We start from the raw sequence: 22,931 nt of genomic DNA on the forward strand, positions 1-22,931 counted from the left end.
ATTTATCGATGAAGCATAATTGCTGAAATATGAAAAGGCAAACTTGTTTAATTAGTGTGTTTCTGACAATTGTTTACATCCTAAAAGCAAGAAGCAATTATTGAGATTTCTTGGCCAGTTATCGCAGTGATATATAGTTTATCCTGAAACAGAGTAAAACGTCACAACTGGCAGTAGGTGCATAAATTATCAATACCGCTTAAGCAAACAGGGTAACGGCTCATTTAAAATAAAACACAATTTCATACATGTACAAAATAATTAGCAGCTATAATGCTTAAGATATATGAGAAGATCATACTGAAATAGACACATAGATAAAACATTGCCTTTAACACTGCACAGCTGACAGAGTTATCGTCATTATCCGCTAGGGTCCCTGTGAGAAATACCAGGACGATAAGAATTGTGGGTAAATTGGGATTGGTCTTTATTCAGGTAAGGTACATGTAAGGTCCTTGATTTAAGTACATATATGATATAAGTTTAGCACTTGGTTTTAAAAGAGATGTTAATGGTATACAGAATATCACTTACAGGTATGTGCATTATCTTCAGGGGTATTAATGATACTAAAATATACGTCAGTGTATATCGATTTTTTTGTGTGTGCAAGGGGGGGGGGGGGGGTTACTGGTAATCCGAACAGGTAATGATTACAGGAGAAGATATAAAAATAACATTAAGTAAATGTTTGAGAACTATGTCTATTCATTGTCTACGCTCTCTCTTTTAACTAAATGTTTTCATTGTTATATCACCTTTTAAAAACACCAGACGATACACCGAATGCATACGTGTACATGTAGCTAAAAAAAACAAACAACAACAACAGCGTCACTTTTGATGTTTCCGTATAGCATTTTTCTTTTCATTATAAACTAAAAGTTCTGCCTAACACTTGGATACTTAGGTTTAATTTTCTCAAAATAAACAATAAATTTTGTTGTTTGTTCTACTTTAACTCTGTAACATATCACCCACAGCATAATGATGCAGGGGTCGGGGTGCGTAGGGGGCAACAAGCTTGAGTTGTAAAACGCTGTTTTAAAAAAAATATATATAGTTAAATTTTAATCGTTAAATTCGATTTCATTGATTATCCTATTTAATACAGAAGTTCATGATATCCCTAATATTCTTGACATTTCATTATATACATAAAGTACATAGGACGCTGAGGTGCTTTTTTAAATTATCAAATTTTGACAATTTTAATGTATCCCTCCCCCCTCCCCTCGGGTCCGTATGGAACATGATTATAATGGGTTTCAATCGATTAGTTCCACACATATCCCCGAGATGACTCCTAGAATCGTGATGAGGACAGGGACGGAGAAACAGCATGAGGGCCGGACGACCACATCCTCCTGTTATATGTACATGTAGGACCGATTTCTATCCAACAAATATATAGATCCAAATTATAAATGAACTCCTTGCAGTCTGTTTAAAGTCATAAATCTATATACCACCTAAGATACAAATCATGGAAGACAAATCCAAAATAGTCACGTGACGTTCCATAATTATAGAAAAGTAAATTCTGCCATAATATATAAAGAAAAAGGAAAGAAACCAAACACAACCCAAAGATAACCACTTGTAAAGTTTTAAAAGTAAAAACACTGTTACAGTATTGTATTGATATTGATAAGTAGTGACGGGAACATAATTATTGACATTGTAATTAAAGACACATAAATGACAGTTGCATTGACGGTTCGAGTGTTTGACTTTTCACCAACTCGCTTCCCTCCATTTGGATGCATTTTTTCTGAAAAAAAAACGATATCTTGATATCCGTTGTATATATAATCATATACATTTATTGGAAAATATTTAAAGGTATCAACCAGGTAGCAATACGCTTCGTTAATGTATTAGCATGATAAGTTGAATTCCAAATGCGTGACGTAAAGGATTCTTATCTGTTGCGGACATTTAAATATCTAAAAAAGACCGGATAAGAATTATGGGTAAATAAGGATTGGTCTTTCATATATAATATATAAGTTTAGCACTGGTTTTTAAAGAGATGTTAATAGTATACAGAATATCATTTACAGGTATGTGCATTATCTTCAGGGGTATTAATGATAGTGAAATATACGTATGTGTATATCGATTTTGTGTGTGTGTGTGTGGGGGGGGGGGGGGTGTTACTGGTAATCCGAACAGGTGATGATTGTAGGAGAAGATATGAAAATGTTTGGGAATAACCGGTATGTCTATTCATTGCCTACGCTCTCTCTTTTAGACTAAATGTTTTTGTTATTAAATCACCTTAAACACCAGAAGATACACCGAATGCATTCATGTACATGTAGCTCAAGAGAAAAAAAACAACAGCGTCATGATCACTTTTGATGTTTCCATATAGCATTTTTCCTTTCATTATAAACTGAGAAGGTCTGCCTAACACTTGGATACTTAGGTTTAAATTTCTCAAAATAAACAACGTTCATAGCACAAGAGAAATAGAGCGATGACGAACGATTCAATAGAGCGGCACCAGGAATGTTTATAAATAGGTAGACTTGTTCAAACTGTACAATAACTCCATTTAAATGAAAAAAAGACGATGGTCTGTTAATGGAATTAAATAGACCGCTTTTATTGAAACGTCAAATTACAATATAAGGTCTAGCTCATTGTAGATACGTTTACTCAACCAGAATAATGAAGAATCGATGAATGAGAGAGAGAGAAAGAGAGAGAGAGAGAGAGAGACAGACAGACAGACAGACAGACAGATAGAGAAATGAATAACGTGCAGGTAATTTTAAATACCTATTTACAAATCAGTCACATGATCTTGATTGATGGGGATCATTTGTAAAATAGGAAAAACAGCCCTTTGAATGGCATTTGTTAATTTCTTATCATCGGTGTATTTTGATGTTTGTCGAATAAAGGTACTGTATATATTTACATGCATTTTAATTGTAAGCCTTTTGAATTGAGCCTATGCTTCAAATGAGTGATTTTGGTGATTTTTTTTTTATAGTAAATATAATTGTTATTTTAAATTTGATTTAAACACTCAAGTGGATTGATTTACAAAACAATAATTCCGTCACTCATGATAAATTTTGTTGTTTGTTGTACTTTAACCCTGTAACATTTCACTCACAGCATAATGATGCAGGGGGTGGGGTGCGTAGGGGGGGGGGGGCAACAAGCTTGAGTTGTAAAACGCTGTTTTAAAAAAATATGTATAGTTAAATTTTAATCGTTAAATTCGATTTCATTGATTATCCTATTTAGTACAGAAGTTCATGATATCCCTCATATTCTTGACATTTCATTATATACATAAAGTACATAGGACGCTAAGGTGCTTATATAGCCCCCCCCCCTCTAATTTCTTTTTTGCAAAGTTAGACATTAGACATAATTATAACCATCATTATTTTTTGATTGTCAATATTTCTGATAAGTCTAGCCCCCCCCCCCCTTCCCCCCTTTCAATTTGCTTCTGACACCACTGATACATGTACATGTATATAACCTTTCCTTACAACAAGTGGCAGTGTGCGGTGGTTTTGCTGCTGAAATAAACACGATTGCTGGTGTCAGACATGGTGTCAGAAACTGACATCTGTTAAATGATGAAACCTATTAAAATTGCAAACAAGTCACAAAGTCACTGACAAAATGCATCAATTTCTGACTGGGCAGGAATGGTAGAGGTAGCATTTATGGCCGTCTAAAATTTATGCCGTACATTAATTCTTTGAAAACGTGATTATTTATAAACAGTATATGCATTTTGAAATAAATGAAGTAATCAGACCATGCAGTGTGAATGGGCGGTGAACTGGTGAATTAACTTGTGGTGCATTAGTTTATGATGGGCATTATCTTTCTCCAAGTGTCTGACCGAAGAGAAAAGATTCTTTTAGTAGTTGTAAATATAGGAATGTTATAATCATTTGTGGCATCAAACCTGTTTTATACATGTATGTGCAAACGTGGATCAACCCACCCCACGGTACACCAACCAACTCGTATATATATACAGATCGTTTCTATAATATTCAACACAGCCCTTTCTATAAAGGTTGAATATTTCCTTTTCTAATGTCGTTTGTTTAGTCTTTCGTTATCCTTTTTTTCCCTGACTACAGGTCGGTTGAATCCCCCCTAACTCAAAAAAGTTATATCTTTGAGTATATTAATGACTGAAATAAAGATATAGTTACGTAATATTAACTCGCTAAATTGTAGTTATAGCTAATTATAGCATTAAAACGGAATTTATGAATAGTTATCAATATTTAATTATTTATTATATTCATTATCTGGGACCGAAACTAATTGGGGTAGAAATTATTGGATGCCGAAACGTCCAAACATTGCTGCAACAATGCGGCAATATTGCGGCAATATTACAGCAACACATTTTTGGTACCAGAAACCAGATTTTAATACTATAGTCTGTCCCAAGATATTTATGCTGCATTTTTGAACAATTTTTAATAAAAATACACATTTCTGTGACTGAAGTGCAATTAAAATCGATGAAAGGGAAAATTACCAAGATAACTTCATTCACACATTATCATTTTTCCCTCGTAAAAATTCACAGGAACGAAAACAGATTTCCTACGGAGATTTATAATGGGGAATGTTGACATCTTTTCTCCATTCGGAAGTACTCGGGACACCTCGCGCAATTTTTAAACGTTATCATCCGGGCGTCTTCATCTCCTTGGCAATGGAAAAACCTCGTAGACTTTTTTATTTTTAGCCGTGTACTGATACCCGACAAGCTTGAGGGGGCGTTTCAAAGGGGAAATCTTGGGATTTTTTCATACTATTGAATGAACATCGTCTGAACCAAGAGGTATTTATATTGAATAATTTAAGAAAATAAGCGGCAAAAATATCTTGGGACAGACTATACTGAAATGTTGCCGCTAGCTGCAACAACTTCTGGTAACATTGTGGCAATACTGCTGGAGTTTTGCCGCTAGTGGCAATAACTTCTGGCAGCATTCTGGCAATACTATTAGAGTTATTTCTGTAAAAAATTATATTAACATGCACCTAGAATATTGCCACTAGCTGCAACAACTTCTGGTAATATTCTTACAAAAGTGCTTAAAAGCCATGTTCTTTCAACTATCAGTTATTACTATAAACAACAGGTGCCAAAACATTTGGGGCCTAAACATCTTGGGGCCTAAACATCTAACCTGGGGCCTAACCGTCTTGGGGCCTAAACATGTTGGGGCCTAAACGTCTGCAATTCATTCTATCACCAGAGGTCGTGCTGCTTCGCTGTAGCACGACCTCTGGTGAGAGAATGCATTTGGCCGTGTAATGAACAGACGACTTTTTACATGTAGGAAAGAGCAAGGACGATTTTATTGATTAAGTTTAAATTGTGACTGTTTGAGAAAAGAAATGTGTAAGTTTGCTTAAATTATGTTTACATTGTACGATGTGATCTGCTTTGTAATTTATTTTCCCCTCGAACAACTTGTAATTACATGTAGGTATAGGTTAATGTTAGGACTTCTGTATGATACCAGTGACCAGGAAGTTTCTAAAATTTTTACTCTGTACTTGAGAGGTATTTTAAAAAACCAAAAACTAATGCAAATTTGTTTGTCTCATCTCCATGAGAAAAACGAATCGGACACTTGGTTAGCGAAGATGTGCAACATCCGGTATTGAACCAAATTTATATCAATGAAAAATTAATTATCGTGATGTTGTATAGGAATCAAACCCGGGACCCGTGCATAGTCAGACAATTTACCACTGAGGCGATATGATAGGCATGGTCCATAACCCTGACCACCACACATGTATCCGACAATACAGGTGAGAGAGAGAGAGAGAGAGAGAGAGAGAGAGAGAGAGAGAGAGAGAGAGAGAGAGAGAGAGAGAGAGAGAGAGAGCTGTATACACAGAGAGTGATAGAGAGCACACAAGTGTTATATAAATTGTTTATGTAGATAAACTTTTCGTGATGTTTGTGGAGGGTAGTCAATACCCAAACAAAAATTTTTCTTACGAAATCATATCAAAATCACTTAAAAATCATATCCAACTCACAAATTCATGATTTTGTTCTATGATTTAGACATGATCCATTAAATGAATCATACCCAAATCATAGGTGACAAATAAGGAAGTATGATCCTGATGTGGTTTGTTTCTTGGTTTTGAGTCTGCTATGATTTTCTTGTGATTCTGGTATGTGCTATTATCTTAAAAGACAACAGAGCATGCGTTTGAAATGATTCGTTAATTGCCAGATAAACTGACCACTAAGAATTAAGATTTCTGCATAACAGGAAGTTGAGTTGCAAATTTTGAATGTTCATCTTGGAGCCTAAATGTGATGTACATGTCAGGAAAATTTGTTATTGTTGGGCATCTTGCTCTATCTTGGCATATTTATAAAGTGAATTTATGGAAGTATTTTGGGGGAATATATTCTTATTCACTTGAGGTAAATAATATTTGATAAAGACTAATTTACAATACACTATCAAGTGATTTATTAAGTGAAGCAAGCAACTAATGCATGGATGTACATGCATCATTAGTTCAGACCGGGAGCTACAGACCTGCAGCTAGGTTTTGAAATGCATACATAATATTTTAATTTGAATAATTCATGTAATAATTGCTAGAAGAGTTTGAAATAACAATATAATTATCATCTAAATTATGGAAGACTTTAATCCTGCGTTCTAATTCAGATTATATTGGCTTAACGATACAGTTCATGTGACATATATGTATACTATTTGTCATATTTGATAATTGACAATATAGTGGTCATTTTTTTCTTTAAGAAATTATTGTATAATTGTCCTTTAACAGGTCATATAAGGACCATGGTTTTGATATGAGTTGTTAGTTACAACAGTTCATACCAGGACCATGGTTTTGATACGAGTTGTTAGTCACAACAGATCATACCAGGACCATGGTTTTGATATGAGTTGTTAGTTACAATAGATCATACCAGGACCATGGTTTTCTTGCAATTTGTTTAGTTTAACAGATCACCCGAGAATCATGATCCATTAACTCATTTGCATGTGAAATTTTCCTATACCGAAATCATCTCAAAACCATGATTTACACACAAGTCATTGATATGATCCCGTAGGCTATTTTTTCTGTTTGGGTATTTTTAATCAGGTATGAGAATTTCAAATAAAACTTTGATTTCTGGAGAGGCGCAATGAATAAATAACAACGATGTGTCAGTTTAATTGAACATTCATGCAAGAGTACATACATGAGTATAGTAGCTGGGGCTATATGGACTGAGGATATCGGCCTGGGTATAGCTCACTAGAAGAGTTCCTGACTAGAGTTACAGGGGTCCCAGGTTGGAGTCCTGGGATCGATTTCCGGTCCAGCCATATGTTTTAATATTCCTCCTTTTCTATTACATTTGGTACCGTGACCTGCCCCTGGAAATAACAGGTTTACTCCTGTCGGGGGAATAACCTGGAGTGATCTAGCTTCGAGGGCAAAGATCACTTAAGAAAGGAGGAGTGTAGTAGTTGAGGCTATATGAACTGAGGATATTGGCCTGGGTAGCTGAGTGCATGTGGTAGAGCTCTTGACTAGAGTTACAGGGGTCGTGGTTCACCATACCTTAAAATATTTCTTTTTAATTCAGGCACAGATTTTGGCCAGTGGAAGTGAACACATGACAGCCATCTACAATAAGTGATAAGAACAGAACATATATAAAGTAAAGTAGGTAAATGAATTCAGCACTATAGTCTGTCCCAATATATCTTGGATTCACATTTTGCTTAATTGCTTGATATTTATAAATACTTCAGAGTTCAAACGATGTTCATTCAAAAGTATAAAAAAAATTCCAAGATTTCTCAGTCGAAACGCCCCTGTTAGCGTATCAGGTTTCAATACAATGCTAAAAAATGTGATGTCTACAGAGATTTTGTATTGCAGCAAGCCCAGATGATAACGTTGAAAAATTGCGCGATGTATTCCGAGTGTATTCCAAATGGAGTAAAGAAAACATTCCCCATTATAAATCTCCGTAAGGAATCTGTTTTCGTTCCTGTGAATTTTTCTGAGTGACAGTTGATAATGTGTCAATGAAATTATCTTGGAAATTATCCCTTTCAACTATTACAAGTGCACTTCTTTCACAGGTATAAGTATTTTTTTTTAAATCGTTCAAATGTGCTGCATAAATATCTTGGGACAGACTATAAATGTGATTTTATCCCTTGATCATGCAAATATTTTGTTGAATTTAGAATTTAAATTAAATAATTAAATAATAATAGGTAATGCGTCTTGTCAGAGAGAGAGAGAGAGCAAGAGAGAGAGAAGAGAGAATAATTTTTGCAATGCATCATGTTTGGTCACAATTTCAATGTCATCATATGCATATCTTTACTGTTGTTAAATGGATAACAATGACTTATAATTTCATGTATGATGAAACATTTTCATTATGAAACATGATTTTGTAAAACTTGCTCATTTAAATTATTCATAAAAACATTTATAAACAATTACCATTGATTTCATTTTAAATACTTTTCCATATTGAATATACATGTTTAACAAACATGTTTTAATTATTGTTTAAACCCAACCCTATTTGTAATTCCATTTTTGATGAATTTCCTTTTTTGTGTTGCCTTGGCATAAGTTGAAAGGAGGCAGGGGTGATAAATATGGCCATATATTGAACATGTATTTGTGGGTCACCTGAGTCACTAAAGTGACCTACCCTTATTGCAATTAGTCTTCGTCCGTCGTTGTTCGGTGTGTGTCTTGCATTAATAAAAATTTTAGATTTTTAACTTCCGTTTTAAAAACTACAAGGCCAATTGTTACCATTTTCGGTGTAAAGCATCTCTATGGTAAGAGAAATCAAAATTGTTAATGTGAAACTCATGGCTCTACCACCCCTGGGGTGCCATAGATGGGCTGAATATACAAAAAAGCTTAAATATCAAACATCTACTTCTCTACTTCCACAAATGTTGGGGAAAAAATGAATTCACTGTAATGATGTCCATGAAGCCCTCTACCAAATTTTTATAATTCATGGCCCCTGGGTCAGGGGTTCATACCCTAGGGTGGAGCTAATATTGCCATACAGTAAAAATGTATTTAATCTTAGAAAATCCTCTTCTCTACTTCCATATACATATGAGAAAAATGAAATGCATGGTTAAGAAGTACTCTACCGAAGTTCTGTTCATGACCCCTGAGTAGGGGTTCAGGTCTTAGGGGGGACCAATATGTCCATATATAGTAAAAATATATTACCACGGTACTAAAAATCTTCTCTACCCCAATACATATTTGAGAAAAACTAATTACATGGTAACAATGTCCATGAATGCCTTTACACAAATTGTGAAATTCATGGTTCCTGGGTCAGGGTTCAGGCCCTAGGGCGGGGCCAATGTGGCCACAGATTGAAATTGTATTGACTTGGTATTTACTTCTGTACTATCACAGAGAAAGTCATGCATTGGTTTTATGTTCACAATGTCCTGATATTAAATGGTGAGGCTCGTGGTCCTCAGGCCATGGGGCAGAAGTTGAGGCGGGGGGGGGGGGTCAAATGTCAAATATGCCCATATATTGAACATGTATTATTATTAAGGTTAATTGCTGGTTGTCATCCATTAAGAATTTTAACTTCATCTTGAAAACTACTGGTACATGGTAAATTGACACTTGGCAATATTGAATTGATAGAAGGTAGACGCTTTCATCCCAAGTGGTCCGAAGTCTGTATGACAAAAAATGAAAAAGTTGGAAGTGATTTTTTAAACATTTAAATACTTTAAGGGTCAATAACTACTAGAAGGGGGCTTCAGATCCTTTCGGTATGAATAGACTGAAGAACCCTCTTAGTGTACTGAACATATTTTCAAATGACCTTGACCTTTGACCTTTATGTCATTTTGTTCGGCCAAGGTAGACGCTTCCATCCCAAGTTGTCCGAAGTCTGTATGACAAATAATAAAAAAATTGAAAGTGATTTTATAGAAATTCAAATACATTCAGGGGCAATAACTACTAGAAGGGGGCTTCAGATCCTTTAGGTATGAATAGAATGAAGAACCCTATTAGTGTACTTAAGACATTGGTAAACATTTCAAGTCTCCATCTCTTTTGGTTTCAGAGGAGTGCGGTTACATGCTCTTAGTACACAAGGGCAATAACTTCGTAAGTTCTGGGAGTTATCAAGCAAAGGGTCATTTGGTACCATAACTTTTAATGGTCAATATCATAAAAACAAAATTGTTTCAATATCTTTAGAAATAAAAATGCTGTCCCTGGAAAAAAAAGAAGAAAAAAAAATAATAAAAAACATAAGAAATACAAAAGGTCTTTCACCTGAAAGGTGGAAAAACCTAAAAAGAATTAAAAAGGTCTTTTATTTATTTAAAACAAAACAACTAAAACAGTATTTGAAGTTTTAAAAATTAACAGTAGACTTGTTAATATTAAAGTAAAACTTGGCTGGCCAAAAATACTGAAGTATGGTATGTGTACAATCATTTTTGAATAATTGCCAGATGGTATTGTTGAAAAGGGGGGGGGTGTTGTTTTTAATAATTAAACATGTATACCAGCCATCTTTGTTTTATCGATGAAAACATGTATAAATGTAAATTATAAAAAGCTATCTTGAAATTTAACAAATATAGAACAGTTATTTCCTATCAATGTCCTTGTGTAAGATTTCAGGTAGGAAGGTGGTGGTCATTACCATATTTAAGATTTTAAAAACATTTTTCTCCAGAATGAAGCTTAATTAAATGCATATATGATAATCCTCAAAAGGTGTTTGTATGGGCTATGGAACTCAGGTGACCGTTAAGGCCTGTTGACCTCCCGTTACTTAGGGTATTGCTGTACATGTGTAATCCATCAGCAGTTAACTTCTTATCGAAAACTACATGGTAAAAGTTTACATGTAATGAACACTAATTTGAACACGTATCAAGTGATGCATGAATATTTATTTTAATATGATGTGTTCATTTTTTAGGTTTTATCCTCATTCAAGGTAGTAACATTTGGTCCATTAATGAAAAACCAACAACTCGTTGTGGTATAGTATGTATATTTATTCAATTATGAAACATTAATAATTTATACAGAAAATCAATCATTATTATTCCCCCGTTCCGAAGGAATAGCCATTAGGCCTAAAAAAAAAAGTTGTGTGTTTAGGGTAACCCGATCTAACCTACAAAAATGCCCCGATCCTACCATTTTTAGATGTCTGTTTTTATTCGATTGTCGTTGTGACTTTTATATTATTTCTATTAAAATAAAATCCGTTTTTAAATAAGGCACAAACAAACATTCTTAGGATTCATGCAAAAAAAAATATGATAAAATTAAAAAAAAAATCCCTACCTACCTAACCTAATTAATTCATCAGTGTTACCCTAAACACACAATTTTTTTTTTAGGCCTTAGGGGGTATACTGTTTTACCCTTGTGTGTCTGTCTGTCCGTCTGTCTGTCTGTAACCAAAATTTTGTCACATTTATCTCTGCAACTGTTCATTGCAGATGCCTGAAATTTTAACACACTATTTATTTAGGCAAGCCATTTCATGAAACATAGTTTTGTACCAATCGGACGTCAACTTCCTGTTAAAAGAGGACTTTGTTTATTTTCAGCCTAAATTTTCAAACAAATTTTCGTCAACAATTTCTCAACAACTATGTATCGCAGATGCTTGACATTTTCACACACCATTTGTTTTGGCATGCCATGTCGTGGGATATATTTTTGTACCAACTGGACGTCAACTTTTTGCTAAATGATGACTGTTTATTTTCAGCCTAAATTTTCAAACAATTTTTTGTCAAAGATTTCTCAGTAACTATTTATTGCAGATGTTTACAATTTTAACACACTATTTGTTAAGGCATACTATATCGTGAGACATATTTTTGTACCAATCGGACGTCAGCTTCCTGTTAAATGACGAAATTGTTCATTTTCAGTCTAAATTTACAAACAAATTTTTGTCAAAGAATTCTCAGCAACTGTTTATTGCAGACGCTTTAAATTTTAATACACTATATGTTTAGGCATGCGATATAGTGGGATATTTTTTTGTACCAATCGGACCTCACTCAATCTAATTAAAATTAGATCTTTGATCCGCTCCTATTAGATTGCTACACAAATTAGATTTGACCTCACTTCCTGTTAAATGATGACTTTACTAATTTTGTATATTCACATCAGAGCGGGGGTATTACTAGTGAGCATTGGCTCACAGATATCTTGTTCTTTCAACAATGGTTTAAGTGAATTGATTATTATCTGTTTACATTACATACAAAACTCAAGTCGAGGCTGACACTTATTCCTATGTATTCAGTTTTAAAGCAGTAATGTTGTTCATTTTAATCATATTTAATTAAGCTCATATCTTTGTATTCTTTCAATAATAGAATTAATAGATGAATTGATTACTAGATTTTATGTTTACATATACGAATGTGCAGGTTCATTTAGCTAATTGTCTTGGACACCACCACGTTAGATAAAAAGAGTCTTACTGCTCAAACAGCGTGAAAAGGGGAACAACTCAATTTCTTTTTTTCAACAGCTTAAACAAATAGGAGTTATTCCCCTTTTCACATGTTTTTTTAAAGCAAGTTTTTTATTTAATGTTAAATTTATTCATCTTCCTAAATCATTGCACTGAAGTTTGCTTTAGCTACCAATGCACAGAGTAACAAATTTAAGCCATTACCTAGTCAGAATATAAGTAAAATGAAGAACATCCTAAAGAAATTGATCCAATGCTAGTGTAACATTCTTTGAATAAATGCATGTACATGTACCTGAAATGATTGATTAAGACACTGCCAGACAGACACAAACACAAGTCATGATGATGATTGGTCAGAGTCAATTTCTCTCCCAAGATATCCCTACTTAATTTCTTTCTTATCAACAACTTTAAACAAAACTGATTATGACAATGTCGTGTTTTAGTGTCCAATAACTATCTGGCCCCGGCATCCCAACCGGTGTCGGGTCTGACCATCAAGTTTTCACAATTTTCACCCATAATTGTTTTAAGTAGGGGAATAGCTCAATCCCTAACTTATGGTTTCTGCCATCAGCATTTGTTTGTTTTTTTTCTTTTTTTACATGTGTGTTATCCTGCTTGTCTTTTGGTTTTTTAAGGCGTCGAGCTAATGCTCGGCAGCCTTCTAGCGATTGTCTGGATTGGCAATCTTCCAAAAATTCATGCTCTGCACCGCCTTTTAAATGCGCATAAGAAATAAGTTCCTTAAAGTATTAAACGTATTACAAGATTTTTTTTCCATTTATTCAACTAAATTGTGTACAAAAAACCCAACTTTGCCTCCCTGGTTATTGACAACTCACATTTTAATTGGAGACCGTGCCCGATAGAAATAACATTTTAGATGTAAATTTATTTGTTATCGGGCACGGTCTCCAAAATAAATGTAAGCGATAAAGGTATCTATCAATTTTGTTGCAAAAAATAAAAACGATAATGCAGTTGGTTCGGTCGAGCATTTTAGATAGCACGTGTTGTGGATTTGTTTGTAAACAACCATACCATAGGAAATCTTGTTTCATTATTGAAATAAATAAATGTATGTTTTTTTATTATAATTAGGGACACGCTGTTAATGCATTCAAATTATGAACCTGTGAAAGTTGTTCAAAGACTGAAGCAGAAAGAAAAAAATTATTTTTGAACTTTGAAATTTCTTCGATTTTTGCAACTATGATGAGTTATTGTATTATAAAAGCACCACTACCTATTTTATTAGAAAATATACCGAATTTTGTTTTTAAAGCAGCAGAAAACAGAATTCATATACTTTTCTATTCTAAGTCTAACATTTGATATGACTATTAGTACAGAAATTGAAATTATTGATATCATTCTATATAAAAGAAAAAAATGTCAGCTCGACGCCTTAATTTGTGGCCGTTCCGGCCTTTGATGTTAATACATGTACCATTGTGTAGAATTGTGTGGTCTCTTTTTAGATCTATACAGTATGGTTTTCAAAGATACAGTAGACAAGAGAAAGAAAAGAGGAATTGTATATGGTATAGTATTCATGAATATTATAAACTGTTCATAAGGCAGCTAACCTGTTCCTTTCTTGGTTACTCAGGTGACCTATTGTTATCGTAAGTTCGTTGTTGTGTGTCATTCATAGACATTATATTAAACAGCTCTTAAGTGGGTATGGGGGCAGTAGTCATTGTGTTAGCCCTATGGTAAGAACTAGTTGTTACTTGAGAGCATTATATAAATAGTGCCTGTTTGGGAGGGTAACAGTTGAAATTGACACCCCGAGAAAACCATTGTCAACCGACGCGAAGCGGAGGTTGACAATGGTTTTCGAGGGGTGTCAATTTCAACTGTTATCCTCCCAAACAGGCACTATTTATTTTGTTATACTGAATGTCTTTTTAAAAATTTTTAAGAAAATGTTACTGCTTTTATATAGGAATAACGTGAATTCTACAGCGAACCGTACGCGCATAATTTTCGCGCATGTAACATTTTTTAATGTTACCCGTTGCCAAGTGCGTTGCTAACGCTGAGGGTAATAGTAAATATCATTAACTGCGTCTTAACCAATCAGATTTCAGTATTTAACATGAAAGTATAACAAAGCAATTTCTTACCAAGAGATTAACAAAATAAGAACCACCCTCATTCCCATTTAGGGATTGTTTTTTCAAACAAGGGAAAAAAATCCATGTGGTTATGTGGAATACTGTCAAACTATCTGCCCAGGGGGACAGTCAAATAATCAGCCAGGTTATGTAGAATAGCAAAGCATGGGCCATAAGCCAGTAGTCAAACGACCTCATATAACACTTTTTGTGTTCCTGTTCTGCACACATTTGATAACTAGACGTGAATTGTGGTTTGATAACAATTATAGTCTGTTCTCTACCTGGAGCTGAGACACAACTGCGTCGGACCTGTAAATTTTTAAGCTTTGTATAGATACTGTAACTTACCAATGCAGTAGTTATGGGCCAATTCATTTAAAAAAACCAGGATCAACCAAAAGGCAAAATCGTAGTCAGACATCTTCTCTTAAATTAAAATCAAGTTCTAGTTTAGAGACAGTCTGAAAGAGAGAAAGAATGACAGATGGAAAGCAGAGGGAGATAGAGATAATACACAGTACATGTTAAACAGAGAGAGAGCGAGAGAGAGAGAGAGAGAGAGAGAGAGAGAGAGAGAGAGGAGAGAGTACATTTATGTTAAGGAGAGAAAGTCAGAGAAAGGTAGTTCATACTGAGGAGAGAAAATTTGAGAGAAACAGAGAGAGATAGACTAGTAAGCTGAATGTTCAGGAGAGAAGGTCTTACAGAGAGAGATAGAGAGTACATGTTAAGGACAGACAATCTGAGAGAGAGAGAAACGAGAGAGAGAGAGATAGAGAAAGAGAGAGAGAGGGTTGTCCAAAAAGTTCATGGACACATGTAATTTTTTTTAAATTATGGTGCCATTATCAAGAAAGTATTATAATATATTAATATAGTGTAAAATAATGTATGCGTATAAAAATAAGAGCAATGTATGTTTTTGTATTGAAGTTGTCATTATATATTCATTGCCTATACAGGCCACATGGCCCAGTCTGACGACAAGTTATAATGACGTTTCTATAACGTCGTAGGCCTGGGTTTATCTGAGAGTAATATGCCACTTTCACCGTTTGGTCAGAGGGTAAAATCGCATACTCCATCAAAATATCGCTTGTGCCACTTGTGAATAAGTAAATTCAAACTATGTCGATGTTTTTCGTGTTTCCAACACCATTTATTTTGTTTCTTTCTGTGATTTGCCTCAGTTGATACAATTATATAATGGCGCGCTGTTCCGTGGTCAGTTGTAGTCGCTTTTTAGGTGTTTTTAAAGACACGTTCTTGCCGCAATATATTTCAAAGTCCTCTGCTAGTTTGAAAATAGCTTTAAATTACGTATGTAAATGACTTACACCATACAGACTACATCATAAATTAATAGAAGATTATGAAGTTTTGAAATGTTTTATAAAAACTATAACTATTCATAATTAAAAACTCAATTACAAACTTTGGACAATTTTTACGCTGGGCCGTGCCTACTTTCCGCGACTCTTTGATACATTAGAATTTTAGTTTATTTCTATTGAAAACATTCAAAAGCACTTTAGTTTGATACGAAATTTTATGACAAAGATTTTGATATACATTATGTATTTATAGATCCATTTAAAATGACGAAAGCGCGATTGTCCACGATTTTTTTGGACAACCCTCGGACATGTTTGACATAGAAAGTTCAATAGATGGAGCATGAATACGTGTTGATCAGAGAAAGAAAGAGTGAATTAAAGTATGTTTGAAAGAGGAAAAAAGAGAAAGAGAGATACACATACAGAGAAAAAAGAAAGAAAGAGAGAGAGGTAGAGAGGAAGGCTACATGTTAAAAAAAGAAGACAGGGAAAAGATTCATATTTAATAAAGAAAGTATAAGCAAGGGAGAGAGAAAGAGAGCAAAAGTACAGAGAGAGAAATAGAGGGAAGACTGTGTGCAAAAGTACATAAATCTGATAGATTTACATGTGTACATACTATATGTATATGTTTGACAGGAAGTTAAAGCTTAAGCAGAGAAAGTTAGATAGAAAGAGAAAATAAAAAAAAGAGCAATAGTACATGTTAAGTCTGAGAGAGAAAAAGAAAAAGAGCAAGAGTACCTGTTTTGGAAAGGAAATCAGAGAAAAAAGGAAAAGAGTACATGTTTAGCAAAGGAAGTCTGAGAGAGAGAGAGAGAGAGAGAGAGAGAGAGAGAGAGAGAGAGAGAGAGAGAAGCGCTAGTACATGTTAGTAGAAAAAGACAGAAAGACATGGAGATAGAAAGTGAGAGCACAAGTATATATTTATCAGATAAAGTCAGAGAGAGAGAGAGAGAGAGAGAGAGAGAGAGAGAGAGAAGAAATAAATCACATGACTGAAAGAGAGAATAAAAGTTAGGCATAGCAAGTATGAGAAAGAGAAAGACACATATGCACATAAGTACATGTTTGGCAGAGAAAGTGTGAGAGATAAAAAATGCATGAACATAGCATACTTCTGATTTTAAACTTTAGTTGATGATCATACTTGCTCAGAAATTATACAGTTTTATTAGAGAGACTCTTTCTCTCTCTCCCTCTCTCTCTCTCTCTCTCTCTCTCTCTCTCTCTCTCTCTCTCTCTCTCTCTCTCACTTCTACACAGTCATTTTTGGGGGATAATTTTAATTTTCCTACTGTTTGAGTCTTCTATGATCTGTACAAGAATGATGAACCATCACATATTTATGAAGAGAAATACATTTTTACCTTAAAGTTACATCTGTTTTAATTAAAATTTTCTAAAGTCTATAAAACAGTTTTGAAAGAAAGAAGTTTACATGAGTGACACTGATTGACAACACTCTCTGTTTTCATTGAACTTGCAGGTTATGATATAAACACCTAGACCCTCCAGACCATGGACCCAGCAAGTACAACATATAAAGTACATCAATGCTCTAAGTGTCCCGGGGACACAGAGTACTATTGTGTATCGTGTCCATGTGATCTGTGTCAAAAGTGTAAAGAAAACCATGTGAAAAACCTCCAAACAATAGACCATAATGTTGTGTCACATCATGAGAAATTCAACAACATCCCAACACAAGAGATCTGTGGGAGACATCCTAGCCATGTTTATATAAAGTACTGTGAATCTAGTCAAGTTCCTGTGTGTGATTCTTGCTTCGGACATAAATCTCATAGATTCCCAATTACTCTTATAAAAAGAAGGCACAAGTTTAAAAGTATACAATTAACATATCAAACAAAGCAACAACAACACAGAGGAACCATTCACACCATCAGAAGTGAGGCTCTCTTTTACAGACCTGTTCTCATGACAGGAATCACAGATGACATCAAAACTTGTCGCACAGAATTCTCCCGCTATCAATCAGAGATGTTAACAAAGGCCCAGAGACTGAAGGATCTCATTAACTATGTGCTATATGATCTATTGAACAAAGTGTTATGTGACTTTGATTTCAAACACAGATATTTAAAACAGAAGATAGAAACAAACAGACATATTTTCAGCCTACAGAGATATGTACACATGTATGAACAGTCAACATTCAGTGCACTTCAATTCCTCTCCTCCATAAAGAAAGCCTTCCCCCAGACACATCTTACACTCCACACCAGCCAGCTCTCCATGACTGAGTCACTCAACAAGGAGGATGTGATGGAGTCACTGAGTGCAATCCAAATCACAGAGAGAGGAAACCGACGCATAGGAAACCAGTGTCTGCTGAAACTGACGTCTGGTGCTGAGTTCCATCAATCTCTCACAGTGACAGGTGTTGATCGTTGTGATCACATTTCCTGTGTGACATCAGACCGGGTCTGGGTCAGTGGTTATAGAAAGAATCTCATGTTGACAGACACAACAGGTGTCCCTCTACATCGTGTGAAGGATTCATGGAGTGGAGATACATTAGGTAATGGATTACACACAGTGAACAGTAAGAGTGAACTGATTTTTATAGATAGGAAATATAACATCAACAAACTATCAAAGGATATGAAAACAACCACCACATTTATAGAGAAAACAGACTCTACATGGAGACCACAGTGTGTGTACTGGTCCCCGTCCACTGGGGATCTACTGGTCGGGATGTATAACAATGATACAGACACAGGCAAGGTAACCCGGTACAACCAGAGTGGACAACTCACACAAACCATACAGAACGACAACACAGGACGGGGGCTGTATAGAAGACCTTGCTATATAACAGAGAACAACAATGGGGATGTCGTGGTGTCTGACTATATATATAGATGGTCTAGTACTGTAGTGGTGACAGAGCGTGGAGGAAGACATCGTTTCTCCTACACAGGACCTCCATCAGGATCAAGACTAGATCCAGTAGGAATCTGTACTGACGCGCTGTCACATATCCTGGTGTGTGATTTTAGAACCGACACAGTACAGATGTTAGACAAGGACGGTCAGTTCCTGTCACATCTACTGATAAGACCATCAGGAATATTCAAACCATGGAGCCTGAGTTATGATGTCAACACTCACCGTCTCTGGGTCGGATCATGGTACAACAACACGGTGGTTATATACAGGTATATCACCAGACAGGATGCTCTGACAGGTAAGTCTAAGTCATTATTGTTTACAATCATGTATCATATGTCTTGAATTTATTGATTTGTTTGAGACAGTAGCAGCCTATTGATATTAACTTCATGTACAAGATTTTGTTGATAGCTAGTTAAATGCAAATAATACACAGGAATATGCTATTATAATTAGTTATTTATAGATACATCTGTGTATGATTTAAATTAATCAATTAATTAAATACAATAACATGACATTGTAATCAATTGATATAAGTTGCATTTAAACTGTTTAGACTGATGTTTGCACATTTTCTTGCAGCCTCTGCTGATGTGATGGAGTCACTGAGAGAAATCCCAACCACAGGGACAGAAAAACCACAGCAAGGAAACCAGTGTTTGCTGAAACTGATGTCTCCCCCCGAGTTACTTCACTCTCTCACAGTGACAGGTGTTGATCGTTGTGATCACATTTCCTGTGTGACATCAGACCGGGTCTGGGTCAGTGATTGGAACAATCTCATCTTGACAGACATAACAGGTGTCCCTCTACATCGTGTGAAGGATTCATGTCGTGGTGTAGGATTACACACAGTGAACAGTGAGAGTGAACTGATTTATAAAGATAGGAAATATAATATTAAGAAACGATCAGAGGATATGAAAACAACGAAAACATTGATAAGGAAAAAAATATTCTCTAAATGGAGACCACTGTGTGTGTACTGGTCCCCGTCCACTGGGGATCTACTGGTCGGGATGTTTAACAATGATACAAGGACAGGCAAGGTAACCCAGTACAACCAGAGTGGACAACTCACACAGACCATACAGAACGACATCACAGGACTGGGTCTGTATAGAGAACCTCGCTATATAACAGAGAACAACAATGGGGATGTCGTGGTGTCTGACTGTAGCTTTCTCTCTATGTATGGTGCTGTAGTGGTGACAGAGCGTGGAGGAAGACATCGTTTCTCCTACACAGGACATCCATCAGGATCAGAACTATGGCCACGTGGAATCTGTACTGACGCGCTGTCACACATCCTGGTGTGTGATGATAGAACCGAAACAGTACAGATGATAGACAAGGACGGTCAGTTCCTGTCACATCTACTGACAAAATCACAAGAGATGGATGAACCACGGAGCCTGAGTTATGATGTCAACACTCACCGTCTCTGGGTCGGATCAGGGTACAACAACAAGGTGTGTGTCTACAGGTATATCACCAGACAGGACGCTCTGACAGGTAAGTCTGAGTCATTATCATTCACATTAATTAGATATAGATAACTAAGACACACAGTCCGTGTTAATTATCAGTCAATAAGATACATGTAAGACATGTTTATCTGTGTGATTGTTTGTCAATATAAACAAATCTTTGTTAACAGGATTAGTGGAATCTACCAGTCATTGCAAATTATTTCTTCTATTAAAATTTGTAGAAAGTGGATATATTAACCCAATAATTGGATGTTATTGTACAGTACCATTGCAATGTGTTTTGTTGATTTAATTAATTAGAGGTCATTTTAATTAGGTAATAAGACATAATGATACATATATTTGTAATTATGTGTTTTGTTACAACTAGTTTTAATCAATTTTATTGACTAGCTAAAACATTTGAGATTTAAAAAATGAAGTTGGTCTATAAACTTTTTATGTGAACTTAGCTATATCAATATATGTATATATACATGTACTGTATAATATCTATTAACTAACAGCTAATTGATGTTTGTTGTAGATGAGGACACACACTCAACTGATGAGGATGTCTTTTCCAGCTCAACAGCTGTAGAATAGAGATAGCTGGGATATTGACAGGTTGTAAATGTTTCTGTACAAATCTAGTCTGCTCTCAAAACCACACATGTTGTTTGTCACTTTGTTCAACATCTGCAGCTGAAATTGACCTGTGTATGATTCACATGGACTGTAATACTGACTCCTGTTTATTTCACACTTGGAGATCATCCAAACATGGCTCTTTTACTATATGGGGAAAAAACATCGATCAGATATTCAGATAAAGTTGATATTTTAGCAAAATTAAACTTTGTGGATTTGAGAATTAATTTTAACCCTCCTAGATATGCCATCATGTAATAATATTCAATTGATAAAAAATAATCATTTACAATATCATTAATTGTTATTTCTGTTTTATGCAGGTGAGCAAACTTTATCTCCATGCCTTGTGGTGAAGTAACTGCATCTTGGCTTGTTACAGAGAAAAGGAAAATGGCTAGTATCACTTCTATTCTAGCTGACTTGCACTGGCTTCCACTAAAATTCCTTCCTACATACAAAACCCTTGTGTTCGCCTACCTAGCATTACGTAGATCGGGTCCAGGACAAGAACTGATTATTATCCGTAAAATAAACCGAATCCTACGATCCGACGGAAGCTTGCCACTTAATTTATCGAGGCTGTGCACTTGAAAGACAATTTATCTATGGTGATCATTCCTACTTATGACAGTCTTCCGATGTGTATTCCTCGCGCGAAATCCGTTCAAAGTTTTTAAAAGAAAATGGAATACAATTTTTCTAATTAGCATTTAATTTACTTTTGAGAATTGTCTATCTTGTGATTTTTTGGTTACGATTTTTAATTATCCTCATTTTTATTTGTAGTAAAATAATGTTCAATACTATATTTTTTTAAGTGGCCTATACATGTACTATGTTTTATGTCATGTCCATTTCATATAAAGTTCGCTATAGTGATACTGTTATTATATAGAGCGTTACAAAAATTATTTATTTATTACTGTTTTATTACATATGTTATGGTAATACAAAGTGTCACCAATAGACTCTGTGTTCTTTGTATATGACTTAAGCAGTAACCAATGATTGTAATTTTTATATGTTTTATCAAGGTATAACTTCTGTAGTTCGTAATAGGTAAAGTATCAGTATTTTTACACTTTTGCCCTGTATTTATATTCTTTGAATTTTTTTTATAAGGCCGGATGCAGTTTGGTGAAAGGTTAAAGCTGTCCCTTGAACGTTTTGTTGTGTGTATTGAAGTTTTGTTTTTCATTTTTGAGAGGTACACAGGAAATCATGCATATATTAACTTAATATCATAGTCAAAGGGGAAGATTTCAAATCTGTATATTTCAGTTTTAAGATGGTATCATGTTGTGACGTACTATATTTTGAAATAAACAATAAAATGAAGTTTCTTATTAAATTGTCACCAAAAAGTTTTAGAAAAAGATTTTTAGTTAGATATTGTAAAATTTAAAAACTCTGAACGGTGAAAGTATTTTGATAATAATGTACTTTTTCACACTAACATTGACATCTGTCCAATACCTCCCTAAATAAAAAGAGTTAGTCACCTTCTTATAATCTTAAAATAAAGTAAAAGTTTATATTGTGATAGTTCATGTATTATTGAGGTGAACAGAATGAATCTGATGAATATACACTACACCAAAAATATATTTTAATATGAAAGTAGTATAGCTCTAATTCAGGAGAGAATTCAGAAACACTGAGTGAATGTTTTGCACTTGAAAACTTTTTGAGGAGTTGTTCGCCCTTTATAAAAATTAAAAACAAATCATTTTCTTAAATTTGTACAATAGCCTGTTTCAAGTTATTGCTTCCTTCATATTTTGAAGATTTTTGATTAAAATAAACAAGCCTGTCAATGAAGTACAATTCAAATTGA

General features: G+C 34.7%; 1 protein-coding gene across 26 annotated transcripts; it reads left to right on the plus strand.

Annotated features, from left to right (window-relative positions):
• Window positions 1-383: 383 nt before the first annotated feature.
• Window positions 384-22,371, plus strand: LOC128161660 (uncharacterized). 26 transcript variants are annotated; one of them, XM_052824992.1, is made up of 10 exons: window positions 386-438; window positions 5,735-5,838; window positions 7,664-7,743; window positions 7,963-8,168; window positions 11,045-11,112; window positions 14,062-14,124; window positions 17,533-19,260; window positions 19,551-20,483; window positions 20,988-21,067; window positions 21,415-22,371. In XM_052824992.1, the coding sequence occupies exons 7-9, from the start codon at window positions 17,565-17,567 to the stop codon at window positions 21,044-21,046; spliced, it is 2,688 nt and encodes an 895-aa protein (XP_052680952.1). In that variant the 5' UTR covers window positions 386-438; window positions 5,735-5,838; window positions 7,664-7,743; window positions 7,963-8,168; window positions 11,045-11,112; window positions 14,062-14,124; window positions 17,533-17,564; the 3' UTR covers window positions 21,047-21,067; window positions 21,415-22,371. The 26 variants fall into 26 exon arrangements, with proteins under 26 accessions (XP_052680966.1, XP_052680952.1, XP_052680963.1 ...); XM_052825003.1 differs by lacking the exon at window positions 5,735-5,838 and having other exon boundaries at window positions 410-438; window positions 7,664-7,747; XM_052824995.1 differs by lacking the exon at window positions 5,735-5,838 and having other exon boundaries at window positions 411-438.
• The last annotated feature ends 560 nt before the right edge of the window (window positions 22,372-22,931 follow it).

The sequence above is a fragment of the Crassostrea angulata genome, chromosome 8, assembly GCF_025612915.1.
Source record: "Crassostrea angulata isolate pt1a10 chromosome 8, ASM2561291v2, whole genome shotgun sequence".
In the NCBI taxonomy this organism is placed as follows: domain Eukaryota; kingdom Metazoa; phylum Mollusca; class Bivalvia; order Ostreida; family Ostreidae; genus Magallana; species Magallana angulata.